Raw genomic sequence first — 23,262 nt, 5'->3', positions numbered from 1 at the left:
TGTGGACCCAAAGTACGCCATACAACTAATTACATCATGGTTCTACCACTCCCATTTCATGCCGCACGCGGTCTTGCCATTGGATAGAAGGCAGGCGGTCAATGTGCAGGGTTGAGAATCGACGTCTGCCGTAAAAAAGAAACGAAGAAGTGCATTTTTCCCGCATCGCACAACCAAGGGACAGTTGTGATAAATGGAGGACAAATCCAACGGGAACAGCATTATCTGAAAAGCTAACGTAAAACAAAACCAAGAAAAAAAGGAGAAGGAGGAGCAGGAGGAGCAGGAGAACGAGGAGAACGAAGAGAAGGAAGGGTATTCCGTCCTTGAGATACCAAAAAGACTGGAACCAAAATTCTCCGAGACGTCAACTCTGCAGATCCGACAGCAGGCGGCAATGCAAGTCACTCTGGAAAAAGAGACAAGAAAATCGCAAGACCAGAGAATGCGAGGCCTTGCGGATCTGTCTGGGTACGTTTTTGGGACTTTGTAGTCTGGTCAAAGCTTCTTTGCCTCGACGGGGGGGTCACCGTCGCAATCATGACGTGGACACGGCTCCGACGGGGCTCAAAGGTCGGTAAACTATGGAAACTGTAGAAACCGTGGACATCGGAGGCGATATTTCTGATTTTGGCTAAATCGATGGGATGAAAGTCATTCTTTGCTTTTCTTTGCTTCCAAGAATGGGTTCTCTGCATCTTCTTTCTTTGCCTGTGCCGTGGTGAGACGCTGTCCCCTGCCAGCTTTGTTCGATGTGGGCTGAGGTAGTATTGGCTGAGAGCCGTGTCAGCTTTGACGTTCAACACAATCATCAAGATGCGATGCATTCACCACCACGTCGTATATTTCTATTAATAATTTGTAAGTAGATACTCCAACAGCATACCTGTTCGTGCACTTGCCACAGAAATGCTGGTGCACTCACGGACAAAAATTATGTGCTGTTAGAGCAGCAGGGGCTAGGAATTTCGTCTTTGTCTCGCCTGTCTGCACGGTCTGGTCTATTCGTCTCCCGAATTATGCGGGGGCTCCCAAATCGTACCAATGATCGCCAGGACGAGACGACGGATCGCCCGCCGGGCCAGCCCAGACAGCAATCGTCCAAGACAACAGACAAATAAGGAGAAGGATGAGAAATCTGCGCTGCCAATCGACCGGCAGCCGTGTTACAGAACACTGCAGTCTGAAGGACCAAGGAAGAAGGAGGAAGGAACCTCTGGGGTAAAGAGTCGTACAATGCACAGCACAACATATAACCCGTACATCGCCAACGGCCACAGCATGAACAGGGTGGGTCTCTTGCCGGCTTGTCTTGATAGTACCGCTGGCCAGCCAGTGTCGTCCAGTCTTTTGGTCTTTTGCCTATTTTCAATGTGGAACAGGGATGGAACAAGGCGAGGCCGCGCAGGGCTGTCATCGTGAACGAAGCCGCGCTGTCCTCTCGTGTGCCTGTGTCTTGTTGATTTCTGGTCGTTACGGCGGCCAATGGTATGCCCCAATCCTTCGTGTGGGCGATTGCGTGCTTCTCGACGCTGTCCCCATACTCCTCCCGAACATGTTCAGTTCCAGGTGATGCCGCACACACATTGCTATTTCACGCCGTCCTACATTCGTTCACTTCATGTGCCGCTCCCGCAGTTGTCTCTGAGGGCGTCGTGCTTGTCTTCCACCCCTGTACCTTGATCAACACAGGTCACATCAAACACCAGTACTCCTTCTTCCCCCCACGGCGCCTATCCCGAAGACGAGGCCTTCTCTTCTTGGACTTTGCCTTTTTCTCTCTCTTTTCTTCTTGGGCACTACTGTGATATCTCTTGGCACAGTGCCAAGCTCACCGGAGATTTTTTGTAGAAAACAAGCTTGTTTCCCCCCTCCCGGTCTCTCCTTTCTTTTCCTGTTCTTTCCTTCTTTCGCCCTTTCGTCCTTGTCGCCTTTCCATTGAAAGTGGACTCGTCTCCTGTCCTTTTCGTTTTTCTACTTCCACTCGTCATCCCCAGTCCCGCTTGTCGACCTCGTCTTCAGCATCACATCGCCAACTGTCTTCAGCCTTGTGCTTGCTCACGACAGAACTCTCAAGACTATGTCCTAATACAAGCACCTCTACCATCTCTTCCTCCTCCTTTCTTCTTTTCTTTAGCCTCCCCTGGCTTTGGGAGCACCTTGTTTGCCTTCTACTTATTTTTAATGCTCGCATTTTTAACATTTAACATTCTTTCAACAACATTGCCGTCAATGTGATCGATACCAACGCCGACATTCTCCTTCTCTTCTCGTTCGCCCCAGCCGGTCGTTACTTTATAGATTTTAACACTTTTTAATTATTTACTTTTGGGCCTGTGGCTCCACAGGACAGATACAGCTCTCGCAGGACGACCTTTATTCTTTTCATCGTATCTCGTCCGCCAACCGCGTTCTCACGCCCATCATGGGGCACACCGGTCCGCTTGCCTTTCAGTCGGGGGCATTCGACCAAACACCCAACATCTACGACTCGGAAGACGCCCGCGGAACCATTTCGCCTCTGCCACCGGTCCTCGTTCATGGCCTCGGGGCCGTTGCCACCTTTGGCTTTGCTTCGTTCCTGACCAGCCTCACCCTCTTCCTCTACCTCACCTACAAGCTCATCCGCTGGCAGCTCAACCCACCCGCGACGCCCAACGACGAAGCCGCCCACGCTGCAAAGCGCTTCACCCCCTCGTCCTTCCCAGAATCACCCACCACGTCCGACGTCAACGGCTTCCTTGTGCCCGACTCCCACCTGTGCCCGCAAAAGGACGATGACATTGCGCCGGGCAGCCAATCGTCGTCATCCATGCAGGACGGCATCTGGAAACGGCTTCGCAAAGAGCCACCCAACCAGTTTCTCGTACTCATCTACAATTTGCTGTTTGCCGACATTCAGCAGGCGCTCGCCTTCTTGCTCAATGTGCAGTGGCTGACGTCAAACGCCGTGGCCGTCGGCACACCCACCTGCTGGGTGCAGGGCTGGTTTGTGTCCACCGGCGATCTGGCGTCCAGTGTCTTCATCACCGCCATTGCGATGCACACGTATCTCGGCGTTGTGCGCGGCTACCGCCTGCCGACCTGGGGCTTTTACTCCGTCCTCTTTGCTCTCTGGGGCTTTGTCTATGGCACGGCGCTGCTGGGCATCATCGTCACGAACAACGGCGAGGGCCGCGGCGGGCTGTATGTGCGCGCCGGGGCCTGGTGCTGGATCAACTCGGCCTTCCAGGACCTGCGCCTGTATCTGCACTATCTGTGGATCTTCTTGGCGCTCGCCCTGACGTCCATCATCTATCTGGTCATCTTCCTGCATCTGCACCGCCACAGCAAGCACTCACAGACGTGCTGTCTGGCCCAGAGCCACGGCGAGCACTACCCGAACCCGGATCCCAACGGGGCGGCAGCCACCGGCATTCTCTCGTCGTCGGCGTCGGTGGTCAGTGGCTCTGCGTCCACCCACAAGGCCGCCTCCGCAACCCCGCCCATGCCCAGCTCGCCTCGGTCGACCATGACGGACATGAGCGCCAAGCGCCTGCCGCCCATCCCCAGCTCGGCGCGCCACCCGACCTTTTTGCTCTACCCGCTCATCTACGTGCTCTGCACCATGCCCCTCGCCGCCGGCCGCATCGCCTCCATGGCCGGCCACGACGTCAGCCTCGCGTACTTTTGCTTCGCCGGCGCCATGATCGCCTCGGCCGGCTGGCTCGACGTCGCCCTGTACTCGTCGACGCGCCGCTCCATTGTCTTTTCGGGCGAGGCCCCGCCGAGCCAGGACACCGGCCTGGAGACCTTTGCCTTTATGCGGACCCCCGCCGGCCGCAAGTTTGGCAACGTCGTCTTCGTCTCGGGCGGCGACGGCTCCGACAACAAGTGCCACGAGGGCAAGCGGTGGCGCCGCTGGAACGACAAGGTCGTCGCGGGCGCGCGCCTGCGCAGCCTTCGGAGCGGCGACGCCAAGAACACCAGCCAGCCGTCGCTCAAGGGCTTTGGCTCGGGCGCCGGCGAGATTATGGGCATGGCCATGTACGTGCACCCCGCTTCCTTTCCCGTGACTCCCTCCCCCACCCCATGCTACTCGTTTACGATTTTCTACGCCGCAATGGCCAACGTTGCACACTGCTAACGAACAGACAATGCGATACGGTCACGAGCGTGACGGTCGAGGTCGAGGACAAGGGCAGTGACACGGCCAGCCTCAGCAGCCGGAACGGCAGCATCATCAACAACGTTCCGGGCCGGAGATAGTAGCGTGACGACGGAATAGCGCAAATTTTGGTGGGATAAACCCGAATGGAACGTGCTTGGGGCGATTCTCTCTGTCATTGGGACGGGACTAGGAGGTGGTCGGCGTCTAGGGCCTCCGGTTTTTATCTTTCGTCTTTCTCTCGTCTTTCTCTCGTCTGTTTTACGTTTTCGTTTTCGTTTTCGTCTTCTTAGAGCTCTGATGAGCGGCAGCCCCCTTTGTCTACAGCATAGGCACGGTGTACGATATACCCCATTTGATTTTCTTATATTCTTTCTTATAAATCCGTTTCCATTAAAACGCTGTTTCCTCGACATTTTACAATGTGGACAATCCCCTGTAGTCCAACATCTAGTGACATGAGATGACGGTTGCTGTGATAGTCACCGGAGTTAAACTGTTATTTGAAAGAATCAAACATATTGTAGACACCGGCGAGACGCACTATTACCAAGCAGAGCCATGTCTAACGTCAATTCGACGCAGAGTGCCGTATAATCCGATAGGGATCAGTCAGATGTAGCCGCCGGACCTTGTTCTCTCATTCCATCCCACCCGGCGTTAGGCGACGTTGGCCCCGATGTCCTATGGCCTGCCACGCGGCATCGGCGTTTGTAAAGGCAGTATTCCGATGCTTTACTGATGCCAATATGTTGATGACGAACGGATGGTATTCAACAATAAAATCGTAGGCATACTCACGAGCTGATACAAAGGCCTTTTTTATTTTTTATTTTTTATTTTTAATTATTTTTAATTTATTTTTGTTTCTCTTTCTTTCTTACTTTTTACTTTGACTGTAAAATGCCCACATGCTGTCTAATGTTATGATTATTTATTTCCCTCTTACACCAACTGCCCGTATACCACACGTGTCGTAACGTTTGCAAGACAACATGTACGACATATCTCGTACGGCCTAATGTTCAAGTGACAAACTTGGCAGACGTTGGTCCTTTTTAAAGTAATACTAGTGGTGTTGGCTTTTATCGCGTCCTTTCCGAATCGGGAACTTGTCCGTACCACAACCATCGGCACAACAGCAATATGAATGCCAGCAGTGTGAGACCGCGCACGCTTCGACGATGCATCGGGTCAGGCTCGGACAATACAGTCCAGCAGACAACGCACATCGACGTGTCGGGTTGTTGTTGTTTGGCGTTTCCCTCAAACACTCCTTGCGTGCAGAGCTTACCCGAGCGCCGAGCCGACACATTTCCAGATCACGTGCACAGGGCTTCGTCTGAACCTGGAAGACGATCGGGGGCAAGCAAGAGAGGACTAGCGGCACCGCTTGAGCGCCGAGCACCGAGACACAGCCCGTCGTTCCCCACCCCCTGCGCTTTCCCCTTTCAGCTTCGGCCCAAGGAGCGCTCCGTAGCTCCTGCCGAGTCTGGACAGATCTTTGGTCGTATTGCAGGAAAGAGCAGAGAGCCAAACTCCGACGTGCTTCCACGCGCAAGCCTAGCTGTTTCCGTTTCCACAACGCCGCACCAGTCGTCCGTATACCCACCAGACCAGCCTCGTTGGCCCCCTTCCCTTTGTGCCTCTCCCAATCTCGTCTCTGTCGATGTGGGAAAATTAGGCGACAATACAAAGATCGGCGAAAGGTTTCAACGCAGCGGTCGAAACATATCGTCTGCCTCCGTTCGGCAGAGCAAAAGCCCCGGCCGACAGAGGCTGCGAAAGGGGTCGCGACGTGTCGACACCGGCCACCGGTCCACGCCGATCGAGGGGCGTTTGTTTTCACTGTCTGCTATAAGTGCCGATCTTTGCTTTCTTTTTTTCTGCTCTTCTTCCTCTCGCTTGTTTCTTCTGCTTTGCGCTCTGCGTCGTACTCCTATTTCTTCTCCGCTCCCCCTTTGGCGCAGCCCCCTGTCGCCGCGACCTGTTGCCGATCACAGGGCAAAATTGGCCTGGCCTTTGCAGTGTATTCTGTACACCATATTAAACCTAGCCAACGTCCGCCTTCCACATCCCCTTTAGCTCGTTCTTCTGCCTTGGCTTTTTCCACCCGTCGTCTTTCTCTCCATCACCCTCCAATCCACCATCTCTATCCGTGCCACCCTCGTCGACCACAGTCGACTGCTGTCGACTGCGTTCAAGCTTTCGCCGGCCCTTTTTGCGCAGATTGAAGGCCACGTTACGACCGTTCCGGTATTATCGCTGCGGTATTATCGCTGCGGTACTCTCGCTACGGTACTCTCACCACGGTTCGCATAACGTTACGCCTCTGCGCAACCATCGATGGCCGAGACAACAACACCTGCCCCTGGGCAGGACGCGCAGCCGCGTGACATCGAGACCGACGCTGCTACAATTGCGGCTGCGCCGACAATAGGCGCACATACGGACGACGACGAGAAAAGCACGCCCCGGGCCGGCTCTGCCACGGAAACGGACGCGCCAGTTGCCCCGGCCCATGGCAACTCCGACGACACACTGGCCGGTCCTGGGGCCGCCACAGAAGAAGCACCGGCCAGCGCACCACCAGCCGGCCAGGCCGACAAGCGAGGGAAGGCTCAGATTGTCCTGTTGATGTCCGCACTTTGTGTATGTGTTGCTGCCATGCCAAGACCTTTGAATTAGTTTCTTATTGTGTTTCTTTTCGTCCGTTTCTCTGCGCGCCTTGACTGACCCCCTGGCAGATGTCCGTGTTCCTGGCGGCCCTCGATATGACCATCATCACCACGGCCCTCCCCACCATTGCCGAGGCCTTTGGCTCGTCCGCTGGCTTTGTCTGGGTCGGTTCGGCCTTTATGCTGGGGTCCGCTGCTTCTACGGCCGGCTGGGGCAAGTTCAGCGACATTTGGGGCCGCAAGCCCGTCCTGCTGACCGCCAACCTCATCTTCATCCTCGGCTGCGCCCTCTGCGGCGCCGCCAACTCTTTGACCATGGTCATCGCCGGCCGTGCCGTCCAGGGTATCGGTGCCGGTGGCCTGCTCACGCTCGTCAACATCATCATTGGCGACCTCTTCTCCGCCCGTGAGCGCGGCAAGTACTATGGCGTTATCGGCATGGTGTGGGCGACGGCCAGTGCCCTCGGCCCCGTTGTCGGCGGTGCCCTGACCAGCAATGTCTCGTGGCGCTGGTGCTTTTACATCAACTGTACGTCTTGGTGTGCCCTTTGGAACCTTCTTGCTTTTTAACCCCTACTAATGGTCGCAGTGCCCATCTCTGGTACCGCACTCTTCATCATTTTCTTCACCCTCAAGCTGCCCACACCCCATACGCCTCTGTTGACCGGCCTCAAGACCATCGACTGGCTCGGCACTCTCACGATTACTGGCGGCACCCTCATGCTGCTGATGGGCCTGCAGTTCGGCGGCACGTCCTACCCCTGGAACTCGGCCATTGTCATCTGCCTCATTGTTTTCGGCGTCGTCACCATCGGCCTGTTCATTGCCATCGAGCACTGGGTCGCCAAGTATCCCGTGGTTCCCACCCACATGTACAAGAGCCGCTCCAACCTGGCCTGTCTGCTGGTCTGCCTGTTCCACGGCTTGACCTTCACCCAGGCCACCTACTTTATGCCGACGTACTTCCAGGCCGTGCTCGGCGCGACGCCGCTTCTCTCGGGCGTCTACCTGCTGGCCATGAGCTTTGGTGTCTCTGTCTGTGCCGCGTCCAGCGGCATCTACCTCAAGAAGACCGGCCGCTACATGGACCTCATCTTTGCGGGCTTCTTGTTTTCCATCCTCGGCGCGGGTCTTTTGATTGACTTGCCCACCAGCCAGCACGCGCCCACGTTCTCGTCGTCCTGGGCCCGCATCATCATCTACCAGGGCATCGTTGGCGTTGGCACAGGTATCATGTTCCAGCCGCCCCTCGTCGCCCTGCAGAGCAACGTGCCGCCGCAGAACAATGCCTCTGCCACGGCCTCTTTCGCTCTCGTCCGCAGCATGTCCTCCGCCATCGCCGTCGTCATCGGCTCCACCGTCTTCGCCAACAAGATGACCTCCCAGTACGACACCATCCTCGCCGCTGTCGGCGGCAACACCGCCATTGCCGGCGAACTCACCGGCGCCAACGCCCAGGCCAACCTGTTTCTCGTCGACAGCCTGCCCGCAGCCGCCCAGACCGCCGTGCGTCTTGCGCTCTACAAGGCGATCCAGACCATTTGGTTCGAGCTCGTCGCCTTTGCAGGCGCCGGTCTGCTGGCCAGTTTCTTGATCCGCAAGAAGGCTCTGCGGGTGTCGCACGAGACGGTCAAGACGGGCATCGAGGGCGAGGAAGAGCGCCGGCGCATTGCCCTCGCCAAGAAGGAGGAGCAGAGACAGAAGGCGGCCAAGAAGACGGTGGGCAAAGGTGAAGGTGTGTAAAACAGCACCGACGATCTCTTACCGCGGCATACTTTCGCATCATTTGGCGTATACTTTGGCATTTACTCGATTTACTCGTATCGGAACATTTATAAAGAGGTGGGTTTCTTTCCATGTGCTGTGTTTTTGGAACCGCCTTGTTACATGGCTGTAGAGCCAACCTAGACTTTAAGGCTTTCCTTTTCTTCTCTTTTTTTGGCAGACTTTCCTCTTTCCATCGTTCCATCTATCAGACTGTTTCTGCCCTCTTGATTATGGCATTAGATACAATAACCACCAATACCCACATCAAATTCTAGACAAAGTCCACGCTCTATGTCGATACTAGTACACATCGAAACAAGACCCGCCGAGTGGTATCATTCCGTGAAATAAATAAAAAAGTAAAGAAAGTGCAGCAAAACTCCGTAACAATGTATAGCGCATATAAACCCAACACACCTTCATTGCGAACGTAGCGTACACATCGTGATTGTGAGATGCTTACATGGCCGAAAACTCAAAGAGCCGGTTCTGGATGTCCCCAAGTCCGATCCGGGGGTCCATCCAGCGGTCAATCTCGCCGGTGTCCAGCGCACTCGACAGGAACGCCTCTTCCTCGGCGGGGCTCATCGTCGACAGCATGCCGCACACGGACGTTCCGATGCCGGTCACGAGAGATGCAAAACCCTCGTCGGTCACAGAGTACGGGTCGTGCTTCCGTCGGTCGCGGTGCAGCTCGTTGTGCTTCAGAATCTCCGGCGTGATTGTGTACGGCGGCTGCACCTGGCTGGATTGCACGCAGTACCGCAGCGGCTCCAGCACGGGGTTGACGTTTGAGTTGGACTCGGCCGGGCGGCCGCTCGCCGCAGGAATAAAGTAGGCTTCGTACCACGTATGAATGATGCGCACCATGGCAATCCAGACGGACGCGATGCGGCCGCCCAGCGCCTCGAGCTCCTCGAGACGCGCAATCAGCGACTCTAGGTACTGGTAGATCTGCGTGGCCGAGTCGCCCGTCACGGTGTCGAGGAGAAGGCCGTGCATGGCGCCGCCGGGCAGGGCCGCCGAGATCTGCAGCTTGAGGAGAACGAGCACGGCATAGCCGACACGCGCATAGACGACCACAGGGGACCCGAGCAGCTGTTCCGTGGGCGAGGCCAGGAAGATGCCAATGAGGGAGCGAGAGGCCATCAGGCAGATGCGCCGGGACGTGAGGTGGGCCTGTGTCATGGGCTTGCGGGCAGGCATGTCTTCAAAGGTCCCGGGGATGGACACACGATACGGAGGCTTCAAGTCGGACGCGGCAAACTCATTGTAAAAGCAGGATTCATGAAGCAAACACAAGATCGTATGGTATTGAATGAGGAGAGAGTCTAAAACAAAGCGGTTAGCAAGACGATGTTACCATATGGACGGGCTCGAAGACCAGGGCCGACGTACTGGTCAAGCAGCGGCTATGGTCGACCCGCCACTGCTCCAATTGTCGCGTGACTTTCATTAATCGAGCCTGGAAGTTCGGGTCGGCCAGGTCGGGCACCGCATCGTAGCCGTGCGTCGCCGCGCTGTCGGCGGATGTCGCGGAACCACTGCCGTTGCGGACAACCGCCCGCAGGCCCAATACACCCGCGCTCGTGTCGACCGTTCGTTGTAGGTGAACCCAGGCCACCGTGACCGGGTCGGTCGGAGCGGCATGGGGCGATGTTTCCAGCCGCCGAAGGTACTCAGCCATGACGGGGGTGTAGGAGAGCATGGTTTGGCGATGGAAGCCAAGCGAGATGCTCGAACAGCACATGTAGCACGCCAGCAGCGTCCGCTCAAACGCCAATGGATCCTCCAAGAGACCACTGACAACGCCGCCGCCGGTGCGTCCTGTCCGAACGCGTCCCTTTTCGTGGTACTCGGATTCGATCTCGATGGCCATGGTGGCTGCCATGTGCAGATGCTGGTAGAAGCGCAGGCTGTCGAATCCGCTGACGGTCGAGTTCGAGCCATTTTGGTGAGTGCTCTGGCTGACGGCTGCCTCAGCTGTTGCATGTATGAGGCAGTTACTAGTTGGTTTTTCGAAGCTGTAAAAGTTCCAGTTTGAGGAGATCAAAAGCGCCTGGACCAGCTCCAGGGACTTCTCGCTTTGGTAGATAATGCGGTCGGCATAGACACGTAGTAGCAACGAGTCGAGCAACGTGGCTACGTCTTCCTGCCCGCCGCTGCTGTTGTCGGTCAAGTTATGGACGCTGCCGTCGGTGCTACTGTCGGCGCTATCGTCGTCTGCGCCGGTCCCCAAGGCAGCTGTCAGGATCGACAGAAAGAGGACAGGCGTGTGTTCGCGGACCAGGGCCGCCACCATGCTGATCGAAGCCTCCACGGCCGGCGTAAACTCCATCTCGCCAGACAGCGTCACCTTGGGAAACACGACAAACGGCCTCTGCGGTGCCATCACCGTGACATATCGGCGGAACAGGCGAACGGCTGTCTCCATGGACAAAATGCCGGCCGCCACAGGGTCGGCTACTAGAGGCTGTGGCTGGTTTTGCAATGCCATGTTGTCGGCGGCTGCCGTCCCTGTTCTCGTCGTAGTAGCAGAAGATGTAGTTGTTGTTCTACTTGCTGCTGCTGCTGCTGGTTGTGGTGCTTGATGTGTACCGCTGTGTGGCGTATTCGTGGACGTGCTCAATGGCGTTGGAGTCGTAAACAAAGCAGACGGTGTATCAGGCAGAGATTGTTGGGCCGGAGGTGGCATAGCCGTCGCAGCGGCGGCCGCCAGCGACGCTCGTGCCGAAGTTTGGGCTTGCTCGTACTCGGACACAGGCATGCCCTCTTCGGCGACGCGTCTCCGGAGCATCAGCAGCTCGCTCAGCATGCGCACCTCGCGCTCCAGCTCACGCACGCGCACGTCGGTCCGCTTCCGCTTCGTCCTCCGAGGCTCGGTGTAGACGCAGGTCGAGCCCGTGTCCTTGCAGCGACGGCACGCCGGCCGCTCGGAGACAGGCGGCAGGGCGACGGGTCCCGTGCTGCTGCCCTGGGGACTGCTGCTGCCGCCACTGCTCCCTGCAGCGTCGTCGGCTGGCATGCATCGCACTTTGAGGGCACGGCATAACTCGCAAGCTCGAAAACCAGTCGTCTGCATCTTGTGAGTGTCAAGGATTCGTTCCTCTTTGTCTGCGACGAAGTAAGGTCAAATGGGGCGATGTGGCAAGCAAAAGACATGCCACATTGAATCAGATGTCGTTGAGAAGCCCAGGGAAGACATAGAATGACAAAGAATGACGATGTTCAGCGGAGCTGAGGAAGCGTAGAAAGGTCCCTTATCCTGTCCCTCGTAGGGTCCAATAAGGCTGAATTGCTGTTCCGAGAGTCAGAGGCTGACGAAAACTAGGGGGGAAGTTGCACCGTGTCATGCACTGAAAAGACAACGGCGGCAGTTGGTGAGCGCCGGTGCGCCGAGCTATGGCAGGCTGAATGCCCCTAATACAGTTGTTCACGCGTTATGGTCTTGATGCAGCCAGTTGCGCCTTCCTGGCAAAAGTGCATCGTGAATGTGTTCGTTCGTTCTTTCCCTTTTCGTGCAAATTTTTCAAGTCGTTTTCCAGCATTTCAGCCCCTTTTTCATCCCCTCTCTTGAAGTTGACATTTCAGAGGCATCTGCGTCAGTCGGGTTTCTCGTCCTTTACATTATCGCCGAGCCGACATCACCCAGCATCAAGAGAGGCGCCCGCACAGTGTGCGACCACAGTGGGATGCGTCCTATCTTAGTCACCCAGCTCGCTATTCGATGGGCATATCACAGCCAGGGTTGAGCTCGTCAACAAAGACAGTTGTCGACTGGCCGCGTCTCGTTGCCCTTTGGTCTCAGATTGGACTGTGACAAGACGAGGTTCCAAGCCCCAGATAAATGGCGTCCTTCTGGCAAACCAGCCCTTTAATCGACTTCTTCACCTGCCTTGTACTTGGTTAGTAAGAGGACTAAAGGCATTCTTGTTGTTTATCCACACTTCCCACCCCATACTAACAGCCTTTCCGCCGGGGTAATTACAGACAACGTCCACCAACCGATGCAAGTCATTAATTGGCTCAGAGTGGGCGGGGCAACGTCGACGCAAAACGAAAAATCCATCAAAAGGTCGATATAGACAACATAGCATTTATCGACTTTGCCATCCAATCTAAGGCTGTAACGCCCTACCCCTCATGATCTGTACATACCGAAATGCTCCAGTGTTTCCAATCGGCGGGCTACACACCACTAAATTATTGTCATCGAGATCGAGCTTGAATTCCGTATGGCGTGCAAACATCATCAACAGCCGGCATTCCAGGGTTCCCTGATGCAGGCCTCTATTTGTTGTTGGCCATGCTTTTGGTAGACATCAACCGTCAGTGTCGAATCGCCTGTGAAGCTCGACACTCTTGCGGTTCTTTCAGTTGTGATTAGAGACTGTCCATCGCAAAAATTCCTACGAGACAGTGATCCAGCTTAAAGACGAAGAGGACTGGTTACATTCAACAGTGGCTTTTACAGAATACTGAACCATGGAGAAGCAACGAGCCACCGCGATTGGTCCGGACACAATGGTCCTTTCCGCCCCAGAGACATGAAGCCCCTCGTTTGAGTGGACAACCCAAAATCCAGTCAGAAGGCTGGAATGGTTCAAGAGTGGTGCTGAAAAGGCGTTGAGAACCCCAGTATACCCACCTGCCCCTGCTCAAAGAACAGACTTGCATCCCGCCAGCTTAGGTCTCCAAAGTACCTGGCAGAATTTGACAGTTGCCAACGCGGGAACCGTTACAAGATGCTTCGAAAATCCCAATGCTGCTGGGCGTATTACAAGGCCGTCTGGTCGTCTACTGCGGTCTCCGTCTGTCCTATACAACAAACGTTCCCCTCCTCTCATGTGCTTGGCATCGCCAAAGGTGGCCGCTGCCATGTTCTCCCCTCGAGTTTCGGAGGAGCGGCCTCCCCACTGTCTCGATTCTCCAAGCCCACTTGCTCGTCTGCTTTATGCTGGCTTCTCTCAGCGGCTTATCCGCTGGCCCAAGTCAAGCGATGGCGCCAGATCCATTATCGTGGAGCCAAAGCAGTGTCTCTGGTATTGAATGGAGTCCGTCACAACAGAACGTTCTCTCTTTCTGGAACCGTTTCCCGTCAGCACGCTCTGCCTCTATATTACGATGAATGTTGAGTAGGCGACCCACCACAACCACCCAGACATGCCGTTGTAACCGCTCTACGACGTAGTGCAGTTGTCACACAAACCCCAGCTGTCCATAGTGCGTGTGGGGGCAAGCAGGTGATCGGCGATGAGCGTTTTGGAAAGACCAGTCCAGACTGTGTTGTATTGTGATTTTGGGCTTAGTTTATTCCGCTCTGGTCTCACCCCAAACACCACCCCACCATCCCTTTCACTTTCTATCCCTTCTCTGCGGTCCCTGCAAAAGGCGCGATGGCGAGGATGGGTCTCGCTGTTGTCAGTTACCTGCTGCTTTGTTTCGTGTTGTTGATTTATTTTGTTCTGTTAAGCTGCCGGAACCTTTTATCCACTTCCTTAACAACCTCAAACCATATCGTCAAAAGATAACTTTATCAAACTAAAAAACGAAAAGGCATTGTAACAATTTGTTTGAACACAAAACATCACAGCCATGACAGGCACCAGTTTCCGCCGTTCTTTCTAGTCGTACATCAGTGTTCCTCTCGATTCTGCCGCCACGCTGGATCGGCTTACGTCTTTTCCACCGCCTCACTACCTCTCTGAGGCAACTGGTCGTCCAAACAATGTTGGCACCGTCGGCGTCAGATGATGGTTCCGCTTCGATGCCCAATGCCGCCCTCGACATGGCCTCCTCCCAAGAGGGCACACCAGTGTTTACCGACGGTAGCGATATCGATGTCTGCGAAATATTTGACCTGTCCCCCGTCGCATCCGCCATCCTCTCCCCTACGTTTCAAATCGTGCGCGCCTCGCGAAGCTTTCTTGCTGTCCTGGGGCTCGAAACGAAGAACTGCGTTGGCCGAGACATTCTTGTCGCAATCGAAGACCAGGTTCTGCTGTCCAACAACGATCGCGTCCGTATCAAGACTATCTTACAGGCATCAATCAACCTGCGTGCAGTACAAACACTGTCAGGACGCAGCACCTCGACGGGCGCTGCCGTGACTGGCTTAGGCGTGGACCTGGCCTGGAGCCTCCGCACCATCCCCGTATTCCGCAACGATGTTCCGTATTCGGTGGTCTTCGAATGGACACACACCCAGTCGACCTCGACCTCTCCCACAGTGGAACCCATGCCATCACTACCCCCGACCGTGCCTCCATTAACCGTTCCTCTTGCAAGCGAAGCACAGTCGACATTTATACCAGAACCAGATTATGACAACTTCGCGAGCAACATCTCCATCGACGAGGCGTTTGGCATCCTTGTCCGTTCTGTAAAAGACTACGCCATTTTCTTGATGGATACCGAAGGCTACATTATGACCTGGAACGCCGGCGCTGAGATGAACAAAGGCTACACCAAAAAGGAAATCATCGGCAAGCATTTTTCCATCTTCTACGGCCCCAAGGACATCGCCGACAACAAACCCCAGAGAGAACTGGAGGACTGTCTCCGCTATGGCCGTATCGAGGACGAGGGCTGGCGTTTCCGCAAGGATGGGAGCCGGTTCTGGGCCAACGTCACTATCACGGCCATCTACAAAGGCGGAGTGCACGTAGGATTCGGCAAGGTGACCCGCAACATGACGGAGCGCCGCGCCGCCGAGGTCCGCGTGCTTGCCGCATACGAGGAGAGCGCAAAGCTGAAGTCTGATTTCGTCGCCAACATGTCCCACGAGATCTGCACGCCGATGCACGGCATGCTGTCGGCATGCAGTCTGCTCCTTGACACTGCGTTGACACCCGAACAACGCGAAATTGCGAGCATCATCGACGAATCCGGCCAAGTGCTGTTGCATGTCATCAACGACATCCTGGACTATTCCAAGCTCGCATCTGGCAGCTTCTCCATCCATACCGACATAGTCGGCATCGGCAGCATTGTTACATCCGTCGTTCGCAGCATCGAACCTTCATTGCCGCCGGACGTCCGACTGCAGTTGGCCCTTGCCAGCGATTTGCCTCGAGCTGTGCAGGGCGACCCACTGCGATATCGTCAAATCGTACAGAACATCGTTGGCAACGCCAAAAAGTTTACAGATAAGGGTATTATCCGAGTGGCAGTAACTGTTCAGGACCAAGACGAAGATACCTTCACCATTCACACGAGAGTCACGGACTCTGGCATCGGAATTCCAAAAAACGCATCTCACAGCCTCTTTATGCCATTTACGCAGGTCGACACAACAACCAAGAAGAGGTTCCAGGGAACAGGGCTTGGCTTATCCATTTGCAAGTCCCTTGTCGAACTGATGGGTGGCACCATTGGGTTTACACCGAATCCAGACGGGCACGGAAGCATTTTCTGGTTTTCCATCAGGTTCCTGAAGATCAAAAGCCTGTCCCAACTGAACATGACCGACGTGGAAGGAAAGACCAATAAGCGGCTTGCACACAGAGGCGCACTGACAACGCCAGGGCAAGAACTGGCACAATTCGAGCTTGAAAAGGCACAGACCATCCCACCTCCATTAGAAAGAATTGCCAAGAAGGTCGGCCTGTCCAAGGCCGAAGTGGCCTCGGGCTCGGGCTTTGATCTCATCGAAGATGATGGAGATACCAGTCCTATGCCGGGTGGAGAAATTGTTTTCACCCCCGAGGCGTCATCCGATTCAGTACAGTCAGACTTTTCATCACCAATAACTACTCCGCCGAACGAAGGAACGTCTCCGCCTGTAGCGGAAGCACCCCTTCCCGAATCGAAAGCATCGCCAGTCTCAAACGTGGACAACTATAGCACGCCCCAGTCCCCGCTATACCCAGCTGAAACCATCACGCCCATATCATCCATCTCCTTACCCGCCCTCACCATCCCTCTCATGGATCTTCTCTCTTCATCAACCCGCGGCAACAAGTCCGTTGACCGGAGCACCGTACCCGAAGATCCTCAAGCTCGACTTCAAACAGAACTTGAGCAAAATGTTGCTCTTTTGCGCAAACGCGCCCCTGGAAAACGCATTTTGGTGGCAGAAGACAACACCACCAACCAGCGTATCCTCCTCCGCATCCTTGCCTCATTCGGCTTCGATACAGATTGCGTCACTGTTGCCTCGGACGGGTCACAGGCCGTCAAGCATGTTATCGAACGATCCAAAGATTTTGACCTTTGCTTCATGGACATTAGTATGCCAGTGATGGACGGTCATGAGGCTACAGTACAGATTAGGAAAAACGGTATTCAGCTGCCCATCATCGCCATGACAGCGTACGCCCTGAAGGGTGACCGTGAACAGTGCCTGGCGTTCGGTATGGACGACTACGTTTCCAAACCTGTCAACAAACGCTTGCTAGTCGACAAAATCCTGACTTGGCTTCCTGCTTGATTGCCGACGCTAAATTGGCGACACACAGCGCGTGCTCGACCTTGTGTTGATATGCTTGATTTTGTTTTGTGATACGTTTCTGTCCGCATTACGCGTTGGACTGTTGACAGACTCGAACTGGTCGGATCCATTTTGCTTGAGACGACTTATTTTATAGTTTTTATTTCATATCTTGCCTCTTCGCAAGGTACAGCTCCTAGGGCCCAGAGCATCCAGAATGTTTCTCTGATGAGCACATTGGCACACCACGCGATCTAATATTTGTACAATAAATACGATACCCCCTGAATTTAATGAATGAATGCTTCTATCCTTTCAAATATCCCATCTTTGGTAATCTGCTGTCTTGGTTTCAGTCCCCACCAGTAACACGAAATCGCACGCAGTCATCCTGAGCGCCACGTTGGGCCACCGGCATGAGCACGGGTTGGTGGTTTTGGGCTGCAATCATGGTGCACACCCGATATGAGCCTGCCGGCAGACCCCCAGGGACGGTCGTCTGCAACCGCCCATCGGCTGTGACCGGGTCATCGACACCTTTAAAGAAGACAAACGACGACGGGTCTGGTACATGGGCAAGGGCATCCGCTGCTTCGCCTGTGATTCCAGTTGGCAAGGCTTGCACTGTGATGTGGCAATGTCCATAGATATCGCCGTGCTCATCGAGGTCCTGAGGCGCCGTGTAGTAGTTGCACAGCGGGTTTACGAGGTGGCCCGCCCGCAGATGCACCGTCTGAATGACAATGTCGAACGTGGTGTGTGCGGGCAGCGTGGCATTCCAGGCCGGCGCCGTGATCAGCGACGCCACCATATTCGCCTTGGCCGGTAGCCGGCCGATAGGTATACCGTTGCATGACGAGGTCGATAGCTGCCGGCCGTTTGTCAGAGGCAGCCCAGCACAGACATTGATAAAGTTGGCATCGTCACTGCACTCTGTCAGTAGTCCGTCACGGATTTTGTAACTTTTCCAGTATAGGACTCGTGCTTACACCTTCGAGGCTGTCTGGCCATCGTAGATGCCATTGGTTCCCTCTCCCTGGCCGGTAAGGGTGCTGGCTGTTTGGACAGCATCTGGAGATAGGCAATGTGTGCTGTTGACATTTCCAATATGTTGTTGATGGATGATAGGCTGCGGTCCCGAAATATCGCGCTGTCCAACCACAACGCCATAAACAGAAGGGCTCAGGGCCAACAAAATCACCGAGAAGAACATATCAGCATATGTATCCAAGTACAACTTTTCTAGATGTGTCAGAAACTTTGCTAGTGTCTACACAGTCAATCGTTCGAATCTTCTCGCTCAGCATCCCTTTACACTTCCATTCCAGGTCCGTAAAACTTGCCGGTCTCGGCAAAAGAAGCAGGATGCACTTCATAGTAATTTCATACGCTGCAGATTAGGATAATAGTGTTACGTAGGCTATTTAATTCATTCTACATATTAACGAATCCATCAATAGTCGCAGTAACTGTCCTCGCTTTGTAGTCTCAACGAACCTTGCTTTTCTGTTTACTTATTATTTTCAAATTCAATAGGAGAGCTTGTGGCACTGACATGTAGTACTGGGCCTGCACACATGTAAATGATCTAGGGATTTTATTATGAAAATATTTCAGGTTCAATAAGGTCTGTTATATTTTCTGGTAGTTTTATTTATATTTTACTTATATAGCATATTTTGCAGAAGTAAAAAATAGCCGAAAATATTACCAAAAAAATCAGGTTTATCAAACGACAAATTTGATAGAGCTTGTGAATCAACTTGAATTGATAACTTTTTTTTTAAAAAAAAAGATCATAAAACAAATGCTCTTTTACTAACACCAATACTATCTGTTGTTCTGCTACCCTCAAAACAAATGTATCGTTGTACTGAAACACGTACAAAGCTAGCTCTAATAACCAGCTAACTACCAAGGCGGTGGCCGAAATAGGCAATAATCTGTGGTCCTAGGCGTGCTGATGCTTCGACCTCGTAAAGTATACTCTTGTAAAGGCTGCAAGGAGTCAAAAATAGAGGAGTTCAGTGGAATCAGCGTCCTCAAGTCCATACCGAAGAGCTGGAGGCAAAATTTGGGCACCAGAGGCAAACAAGAGCGGCCTACACAATAGAGGCTTGGCTTGTGAAAACACGTGACCTGTGACGTATTATCGCATTGTGCACCGTATTAATGATTAAAAAGGTTTTAGGCATGCAGTTGGTAAAGGTTGGTAAGGATGGAAGGCGGATTATGAAAACTCTTACTGGAGAGGCCACCAGTGTGACCCCACCAAGTTTCCAAGGTTTTCACTAACAAAAAAAAAAAATCACTAGGGAACGAAAACCCCGCCACGGCCAACAAAGATCCAATCCTCTATCTTTCTTCCTCTCTATCGCCTCTACGTGTTTGCTGTTTTCGATCCTACGGCATCACTTTTCCTTCGTTATTTCTTTCTCATTTTACGTCCTCGTCTCTTTATTCGACATATTCTGATTTTCTGTTCGAAATCGGAAAAGCAAAGAGACTCGACTTTACGCCTCCACCTGTCTCCCTCCTCCTTCTCTCCCTCATCTCTAACGACAACAACCCCCCGCCGACCTGCCCAACATGGTTTCCGCCTCCAAGGAGAAGAGACTCGCAAAGAAGGCCGCCGATGGTGGCGGCAAGAAGACGGTCGCTTCGCGGTCCAAGGCCGGTTCCAAGACCGCTAGCACTGCAACCTCCTCGGTGAACGGCGACGAGGTCGACGCCGACGCCAACGAGATTGTCAACGACCCCGATGAGGTGAAGCGATTGGCTGCACAGATGGACAAGCACGGCCTGTCGGACCGCGTGACGACGGGTGTGCTGGCTTCGACGTCCACCAGCCGTGACGTCAAGATCACGAGCACCAGTCTGGTGTTCCACGGCCGCGTCCTCATCACAGACTCGACGCTCGAGCTCACATACGGCAGACGCTACGGCCTGCTGGGCGAGAACGGCTGCGGCAAGTCTACGCTGATGAAGGCCATTGACGCGCGCGAGTTCCCCATCCCCGAGTTTGTCGACATCTACCTGCTCAACGAAGGCGCGCCGCCGAGCGAGCTGGGCGCCCTCGAGTGGGTCGTCAAGGAGGCTGAGAACGAGCTGGAGCGTCTCGACAAGCTGGCCGAGAAGCTGCTGGAGGATGAGGGCCCCGAGAGCCCGGTGCTGCTGGATCTGTACGATGTACGTAGACGGCCCCTGATGGGCGGCAAACGGCCACCTCCCCAGTTTTTATGCCCATTTTTTTTGTCCCTTTTCACATCGTCCCGTACTAACCAACCCAACAGCACATGGAGAAGATGGACCCCTCGACATTCAGCACACGTGCCTCACTTATTCTGACGGGTCTGGGCTTCAACAAGCAGACGATCAACAAGAAGACCAAGGACATGTCCGGTGGTTGGCGGATGCGCGTGGCGCTGGCCAAGGCGCTGTTCGTCAAGCCGTCGCTGCTGCTGCTGGACGACCCGACGGCCCATTTGGACCTGGAGGCCTGTGTGTGGCTGGAGGAGTACTTGAAGAAGTGGGAGCGCACGCTGGTGCTGGTGTCGCACTCGCAGGATTTCCTCAACGGCGTGTGCACGAACATGATTGACATGCGCGAGAAGAAGCTGATGTACTTTGGTGGCAACTACGACTCGTACGTGAAGACGCGGTCGGAGCAGGAGACCAACCAGATGAAGGCCTACACCAAGCAGCAGGAGGAGATTGTGCACATCAAGAAGTTCATTGCCAGCGCCGGTACCTACGCCAACCTGGTGCGCCAGGCCAAGTCGCGGCAGAAGATTCTGGACAAGATGGAGGCCGACGGCTTCATCCAGCCCGTGGTGCAGGACCGCGTGTTCACATTCCGCTTCGCCGACGTCGAGAAGCTGCCGCCGCCGGTGCTGTCGTTTGACAACGTCACGTTCTCGTACTCGGGCGACCCCAAGGATGACCTGTACCGCAACATTGACCTGGGCTTCGACATGGACTCGCGCACGGCCCTGGTGGGTCCCAACGGCGTGGGCAAGTCGACGCTGCTGCGCCTGATGACGGGCGCGCTGAGCCCGACGGAGGGGTCGGTGTCGCGGCACACGCACCTCAAGCTTGGCCTGTATTCGCAGCACTCGGCCGAGCAGCTCGACATGACCAAGTCGGCGCTCGACTTTGTGCGCGAGAAGTACCGCGAGAAGTCGCAGGACTACCAGTACTGGCGCCAGCAGCTGGGCAAGTACGGCCTGTCGGGCGAGGCGCAGACGGCGCTGATCGGCACCCTGTCCGAGGGCCAGAAGAGCCGCATCGTGTTCGCGCTGCTGGCCATTGAGGGCCCCAACATGCTGCTGCTGGACGAGCCGACCAACGGTCTCGACATCCCGACCATTGACAGTCTCGCAGAAGCCATCAACGCCTTCACGGGCGGTGTGATTGTCGTCAGCCACGATTTCCGTCTGCTGGACAAGATTGCCAAGCAGATCCTGGTGTGCGAGAACCGGACCATCCGGACATGGGACGGCAGCATCTCGGAGTACAAGAACTACCTGCGGAAAAAGATGATCAGCGCCGGTGCTGTGTAAATGGGAGTTCTTGATCGGGGTCGGACAGGCCACCAAAAAATTATTATAGAGCGGGACAAGAAACAACACCAAGAATAATTTGGACGGGTTGTTTTATTTTTTAGGTTATTTATTTCACGTTGCATCCATGTTTCCTCTTTTCTGTCGTTTGCCTCGACGCCATGTCCGACGGCAAGGCGATGCTTTTTTCTTGTTCCCATCGCTGGTTTCTTTCACAAAAATAGAGTCAAGTTTGACAATTGAAAGATTTGAAGATCAAAAACGATGAAAACCGTAAAAAAAAAAAAACGGACGGCATGTACCGATCGGCACATACAGCGGTGATTTTGGCACAGTGCGTAATTCGTCGGCGGCCAGGCCAATTTGAACTTCACTTACTCAGTTCACGAAATGGCGTAACCCCTACGATCAGATGGAGCCGATGACGATAACTGCGACTAAGTCCGGGGCGCTTTAGGAGGCTTTGCCAACTTTTTCTGTTGATCGCTATTTTCCCTGAAAAACGGGCGCTGACGGATGCCCAGAGTCGCACTGTCCGCACTCGCAGTTACGGTGTTTGCAGGTGCGTTTTCAGGCTTTTCTCGCTGCCACTGGAACCTGTTTGATATAAATGGCGTTGTGAAGTTGGACGATTCAATTAAAGCTTACCACACCGTGTCATGTCCTTTTCTCGTGCGGTTATGCTGGTCCGCCAGTCCTGGCGTTTCGCACCCAGGCCGTGGGCAACAACAGGTAATGTATTTCATCGTACTCTGTATGCCGTAGTCCTTGACGTGGCCTTGTTCATCTTGACCAGCACATTCGATGGCAAAGTACACGAGCAGGCCCATGCGGTTGGTTGCTGCTGGGGGCAACAATGAAAGGTGATCGCGTAGCTCGTACTTCGTGGTTCCATTGCGTGTCACATGATGTTTGCGATTTCAGTGGTGATGATTGGTGTACGTAGGGCAAGAGTGATGCAAAAGTGGGTAGATGCGAGTGGTGTGGCGGCAATCAGACAGCAAAATGGAGAATGAGCGGAAAGGACAACATCGAAACCGACACGGCAGTCGCGGTTGAGGCCAGGCCACAGACGTGGCAGGAAGAGCTGTGGTGAAGTGGATCGCCTTGGCCCGACTGACGACGCGGCAAGATGCTGGGAAGCGAGCGAGCGAGGGAAGGTGCAAGGGAGGGCGAACAGGGAAAAGAGGACTCAGAGGGCAAGAGACAAATATTGGCCACTTCTGACTTCCTTCCGTCTGGCATCGCCCTCTGCTCATTCTCGTCGTTTATCGACAAATTCCGAAAGAAGAAAGGGGCGATGCACTAGCGTGGTGCCAGGCTGAGGGGAGAGAACCGAACGGCCTGGAACACTGGAGACTGCCATTGGTCGAGGAGCCGGGGAGCGCGGCCCCAGAGGATCCAGCGAGACCCAGAAGGCACAAAATCGGAGAGGTACAACTATGAGGGAACGGTAAGATGGGGGGGCAAGGCCGCGGAGGAGAACATACGAAGTACAAGCACAGAGGAAGAGAGACCCAAGTACAGGGCCAACGGGGGGAGGCACAGCTGCGTTGAGAAGGATACTTTTGTCGCAAAAGGACATAATCATGGAGAGAACGGACAAAAGACACATCGCAGGCGAGCCAGATGTCCAAATACGTCGAAAAGTAAAAGAGAATAGGGAATGAAAAGAAA

The 23,262-nt window shown here is 54.4% G+C and overlaps 6 protein-coding genes across 6 annotated transcripts; 4 read left to right on the top strand and 2 right to left on the bottom strand.

The window, feature by feature from the left end:
- Window positions 1–2,425: 2,425 nt before the first annotated feature.
- Window positions 2,426–4,248, top strand: SPSK_07291 (uncharacterized protein; the record flags this gene model as incomplete). Its single annotated transcript, XM_016733955.1, has 2 exons — window positions 2,426–4,026; window positions 4,134–4,248. The coding sequence occupies 2 exons, from the start codon at window positions 2,426–2,428 to the stop codon at window positions 4,246–4,248; spliced, it is 1,716 nt and encodes a 571-aa protein (XP_016590896.1).
- Window positions 4,249–6,493: 2,245 nt separating this feature from the next.
- On the top strand, window positions 6,494–8,568 carry SPSK_07188 (MFS drug transporter; the record flags this gene model as incomplete). The annotated part of the gene is made up of 3 exons (XM_016733854.1): window positions 6,494–6,799; window positions 6,895–7,354; window positions 7,415–8,568. 3 exons carry the CDS (start codon window positions 6,494–6,496, stop codon window positions 8,566–8,568), a joined length of 1,920 nt encoding a protein of 639 aa, XP_016590895.1.
- A 483-nt stretch (window positions 8,569–9,051) lies between these two features.
- Window positions 9,052–11,674, bottom strand: SPSK_07042 (uncharacterized protein; the record flags this gene model as incomplete). The annotated part of the gene is made up of 2 exons (XM_016733712.1): window positions 9,052–9,923; window positions 9,991–11,674. The coding sequence occupies 2 exons, from the start codon at window positions 11,672–11,674 to the stop codon at window positions 9,052–9,054; spliced, it is 2,556 nt and encodes an 851-aa protein (XP_016590894.1).
- Window positions 11,675–14,320: 2,646 nt separating this feature from the next.
- Window positions 14,321–17,023, top strand: SPSK_07031 (Histidine Kinase A (phosphoacceptor) domain containing protein; the record flags this gene model as incomplete). The annotated part of the gene is made up of 1 exon (XM_016733701.1): window positions 14,321–17,023. One exon carries the CDS (start codon window positions 14,321–14,323, stop codon window positions 17,021–17,023), a length of 2,703 nt encoding a protein of 900 aa, XP_016590893.1.
- Window positions 17,024–17,375: 352 nt separating this feature from the next.
- SPSK_07858 (uncharacterized protein) lies at window positions 17,376–18,236 on the bottom strand (the record flags this gene model as incomplete). Its single annotated transcript, XM_016734511.1, has 2 exons — window positions 17,376–17,949; window positions 18,013–18,236. 2 exons carry the CDS (start codon window positions 18,234–18,236, stop codon window positions 17,376–17,378), a joined length of 798 nt encoding a protein of 265 aa, XP_016590892.1.
- A 1,376-nt stretch (window positions 18,237–19,612) lies between these two features.
- SPSK_07226 (ATP-binding protein cassette, sub-family F, member 2) lies at window positions 19,613–21,585 on the top strand (the record flags this gene model as incomplete). Its single annotated transcript, XM_016733890.1, has 2 exons — window positions 19,613–20,212; window positions 20,317–21,585. The coding sequence occupies 2 exons, from the start codon at window positions 19,613–19,615 to the stop codon at window positions 21,583–21,585; spliced, it is 1,869 nt and encodes a 622-aa protein (XP_016590891.1).
- Between the last annotated feature and the right edge of the window lie 1,677 nt (window positions 21,586–23,262).

The sequence above is a fragment of the Sporothrix schenckii genome (genome assembly GCF_000961545.1).
Source record: "Sporothrix schenckii 1099-18 chromosome Unknown Cont41, whole genome shotgun sequence".
Lineage (NCBI taxonomy): Eukaryota > Fungi > Ascomycota > Sordariomycetes > Ophiostomatales > Ophiostomataceae > Sporothrix > Sporothrix schenckii.
Note: the sequence above shows the minus strand (reverse complement) of the source record. Positions and strands in the feature narration are given on the sequence as shown.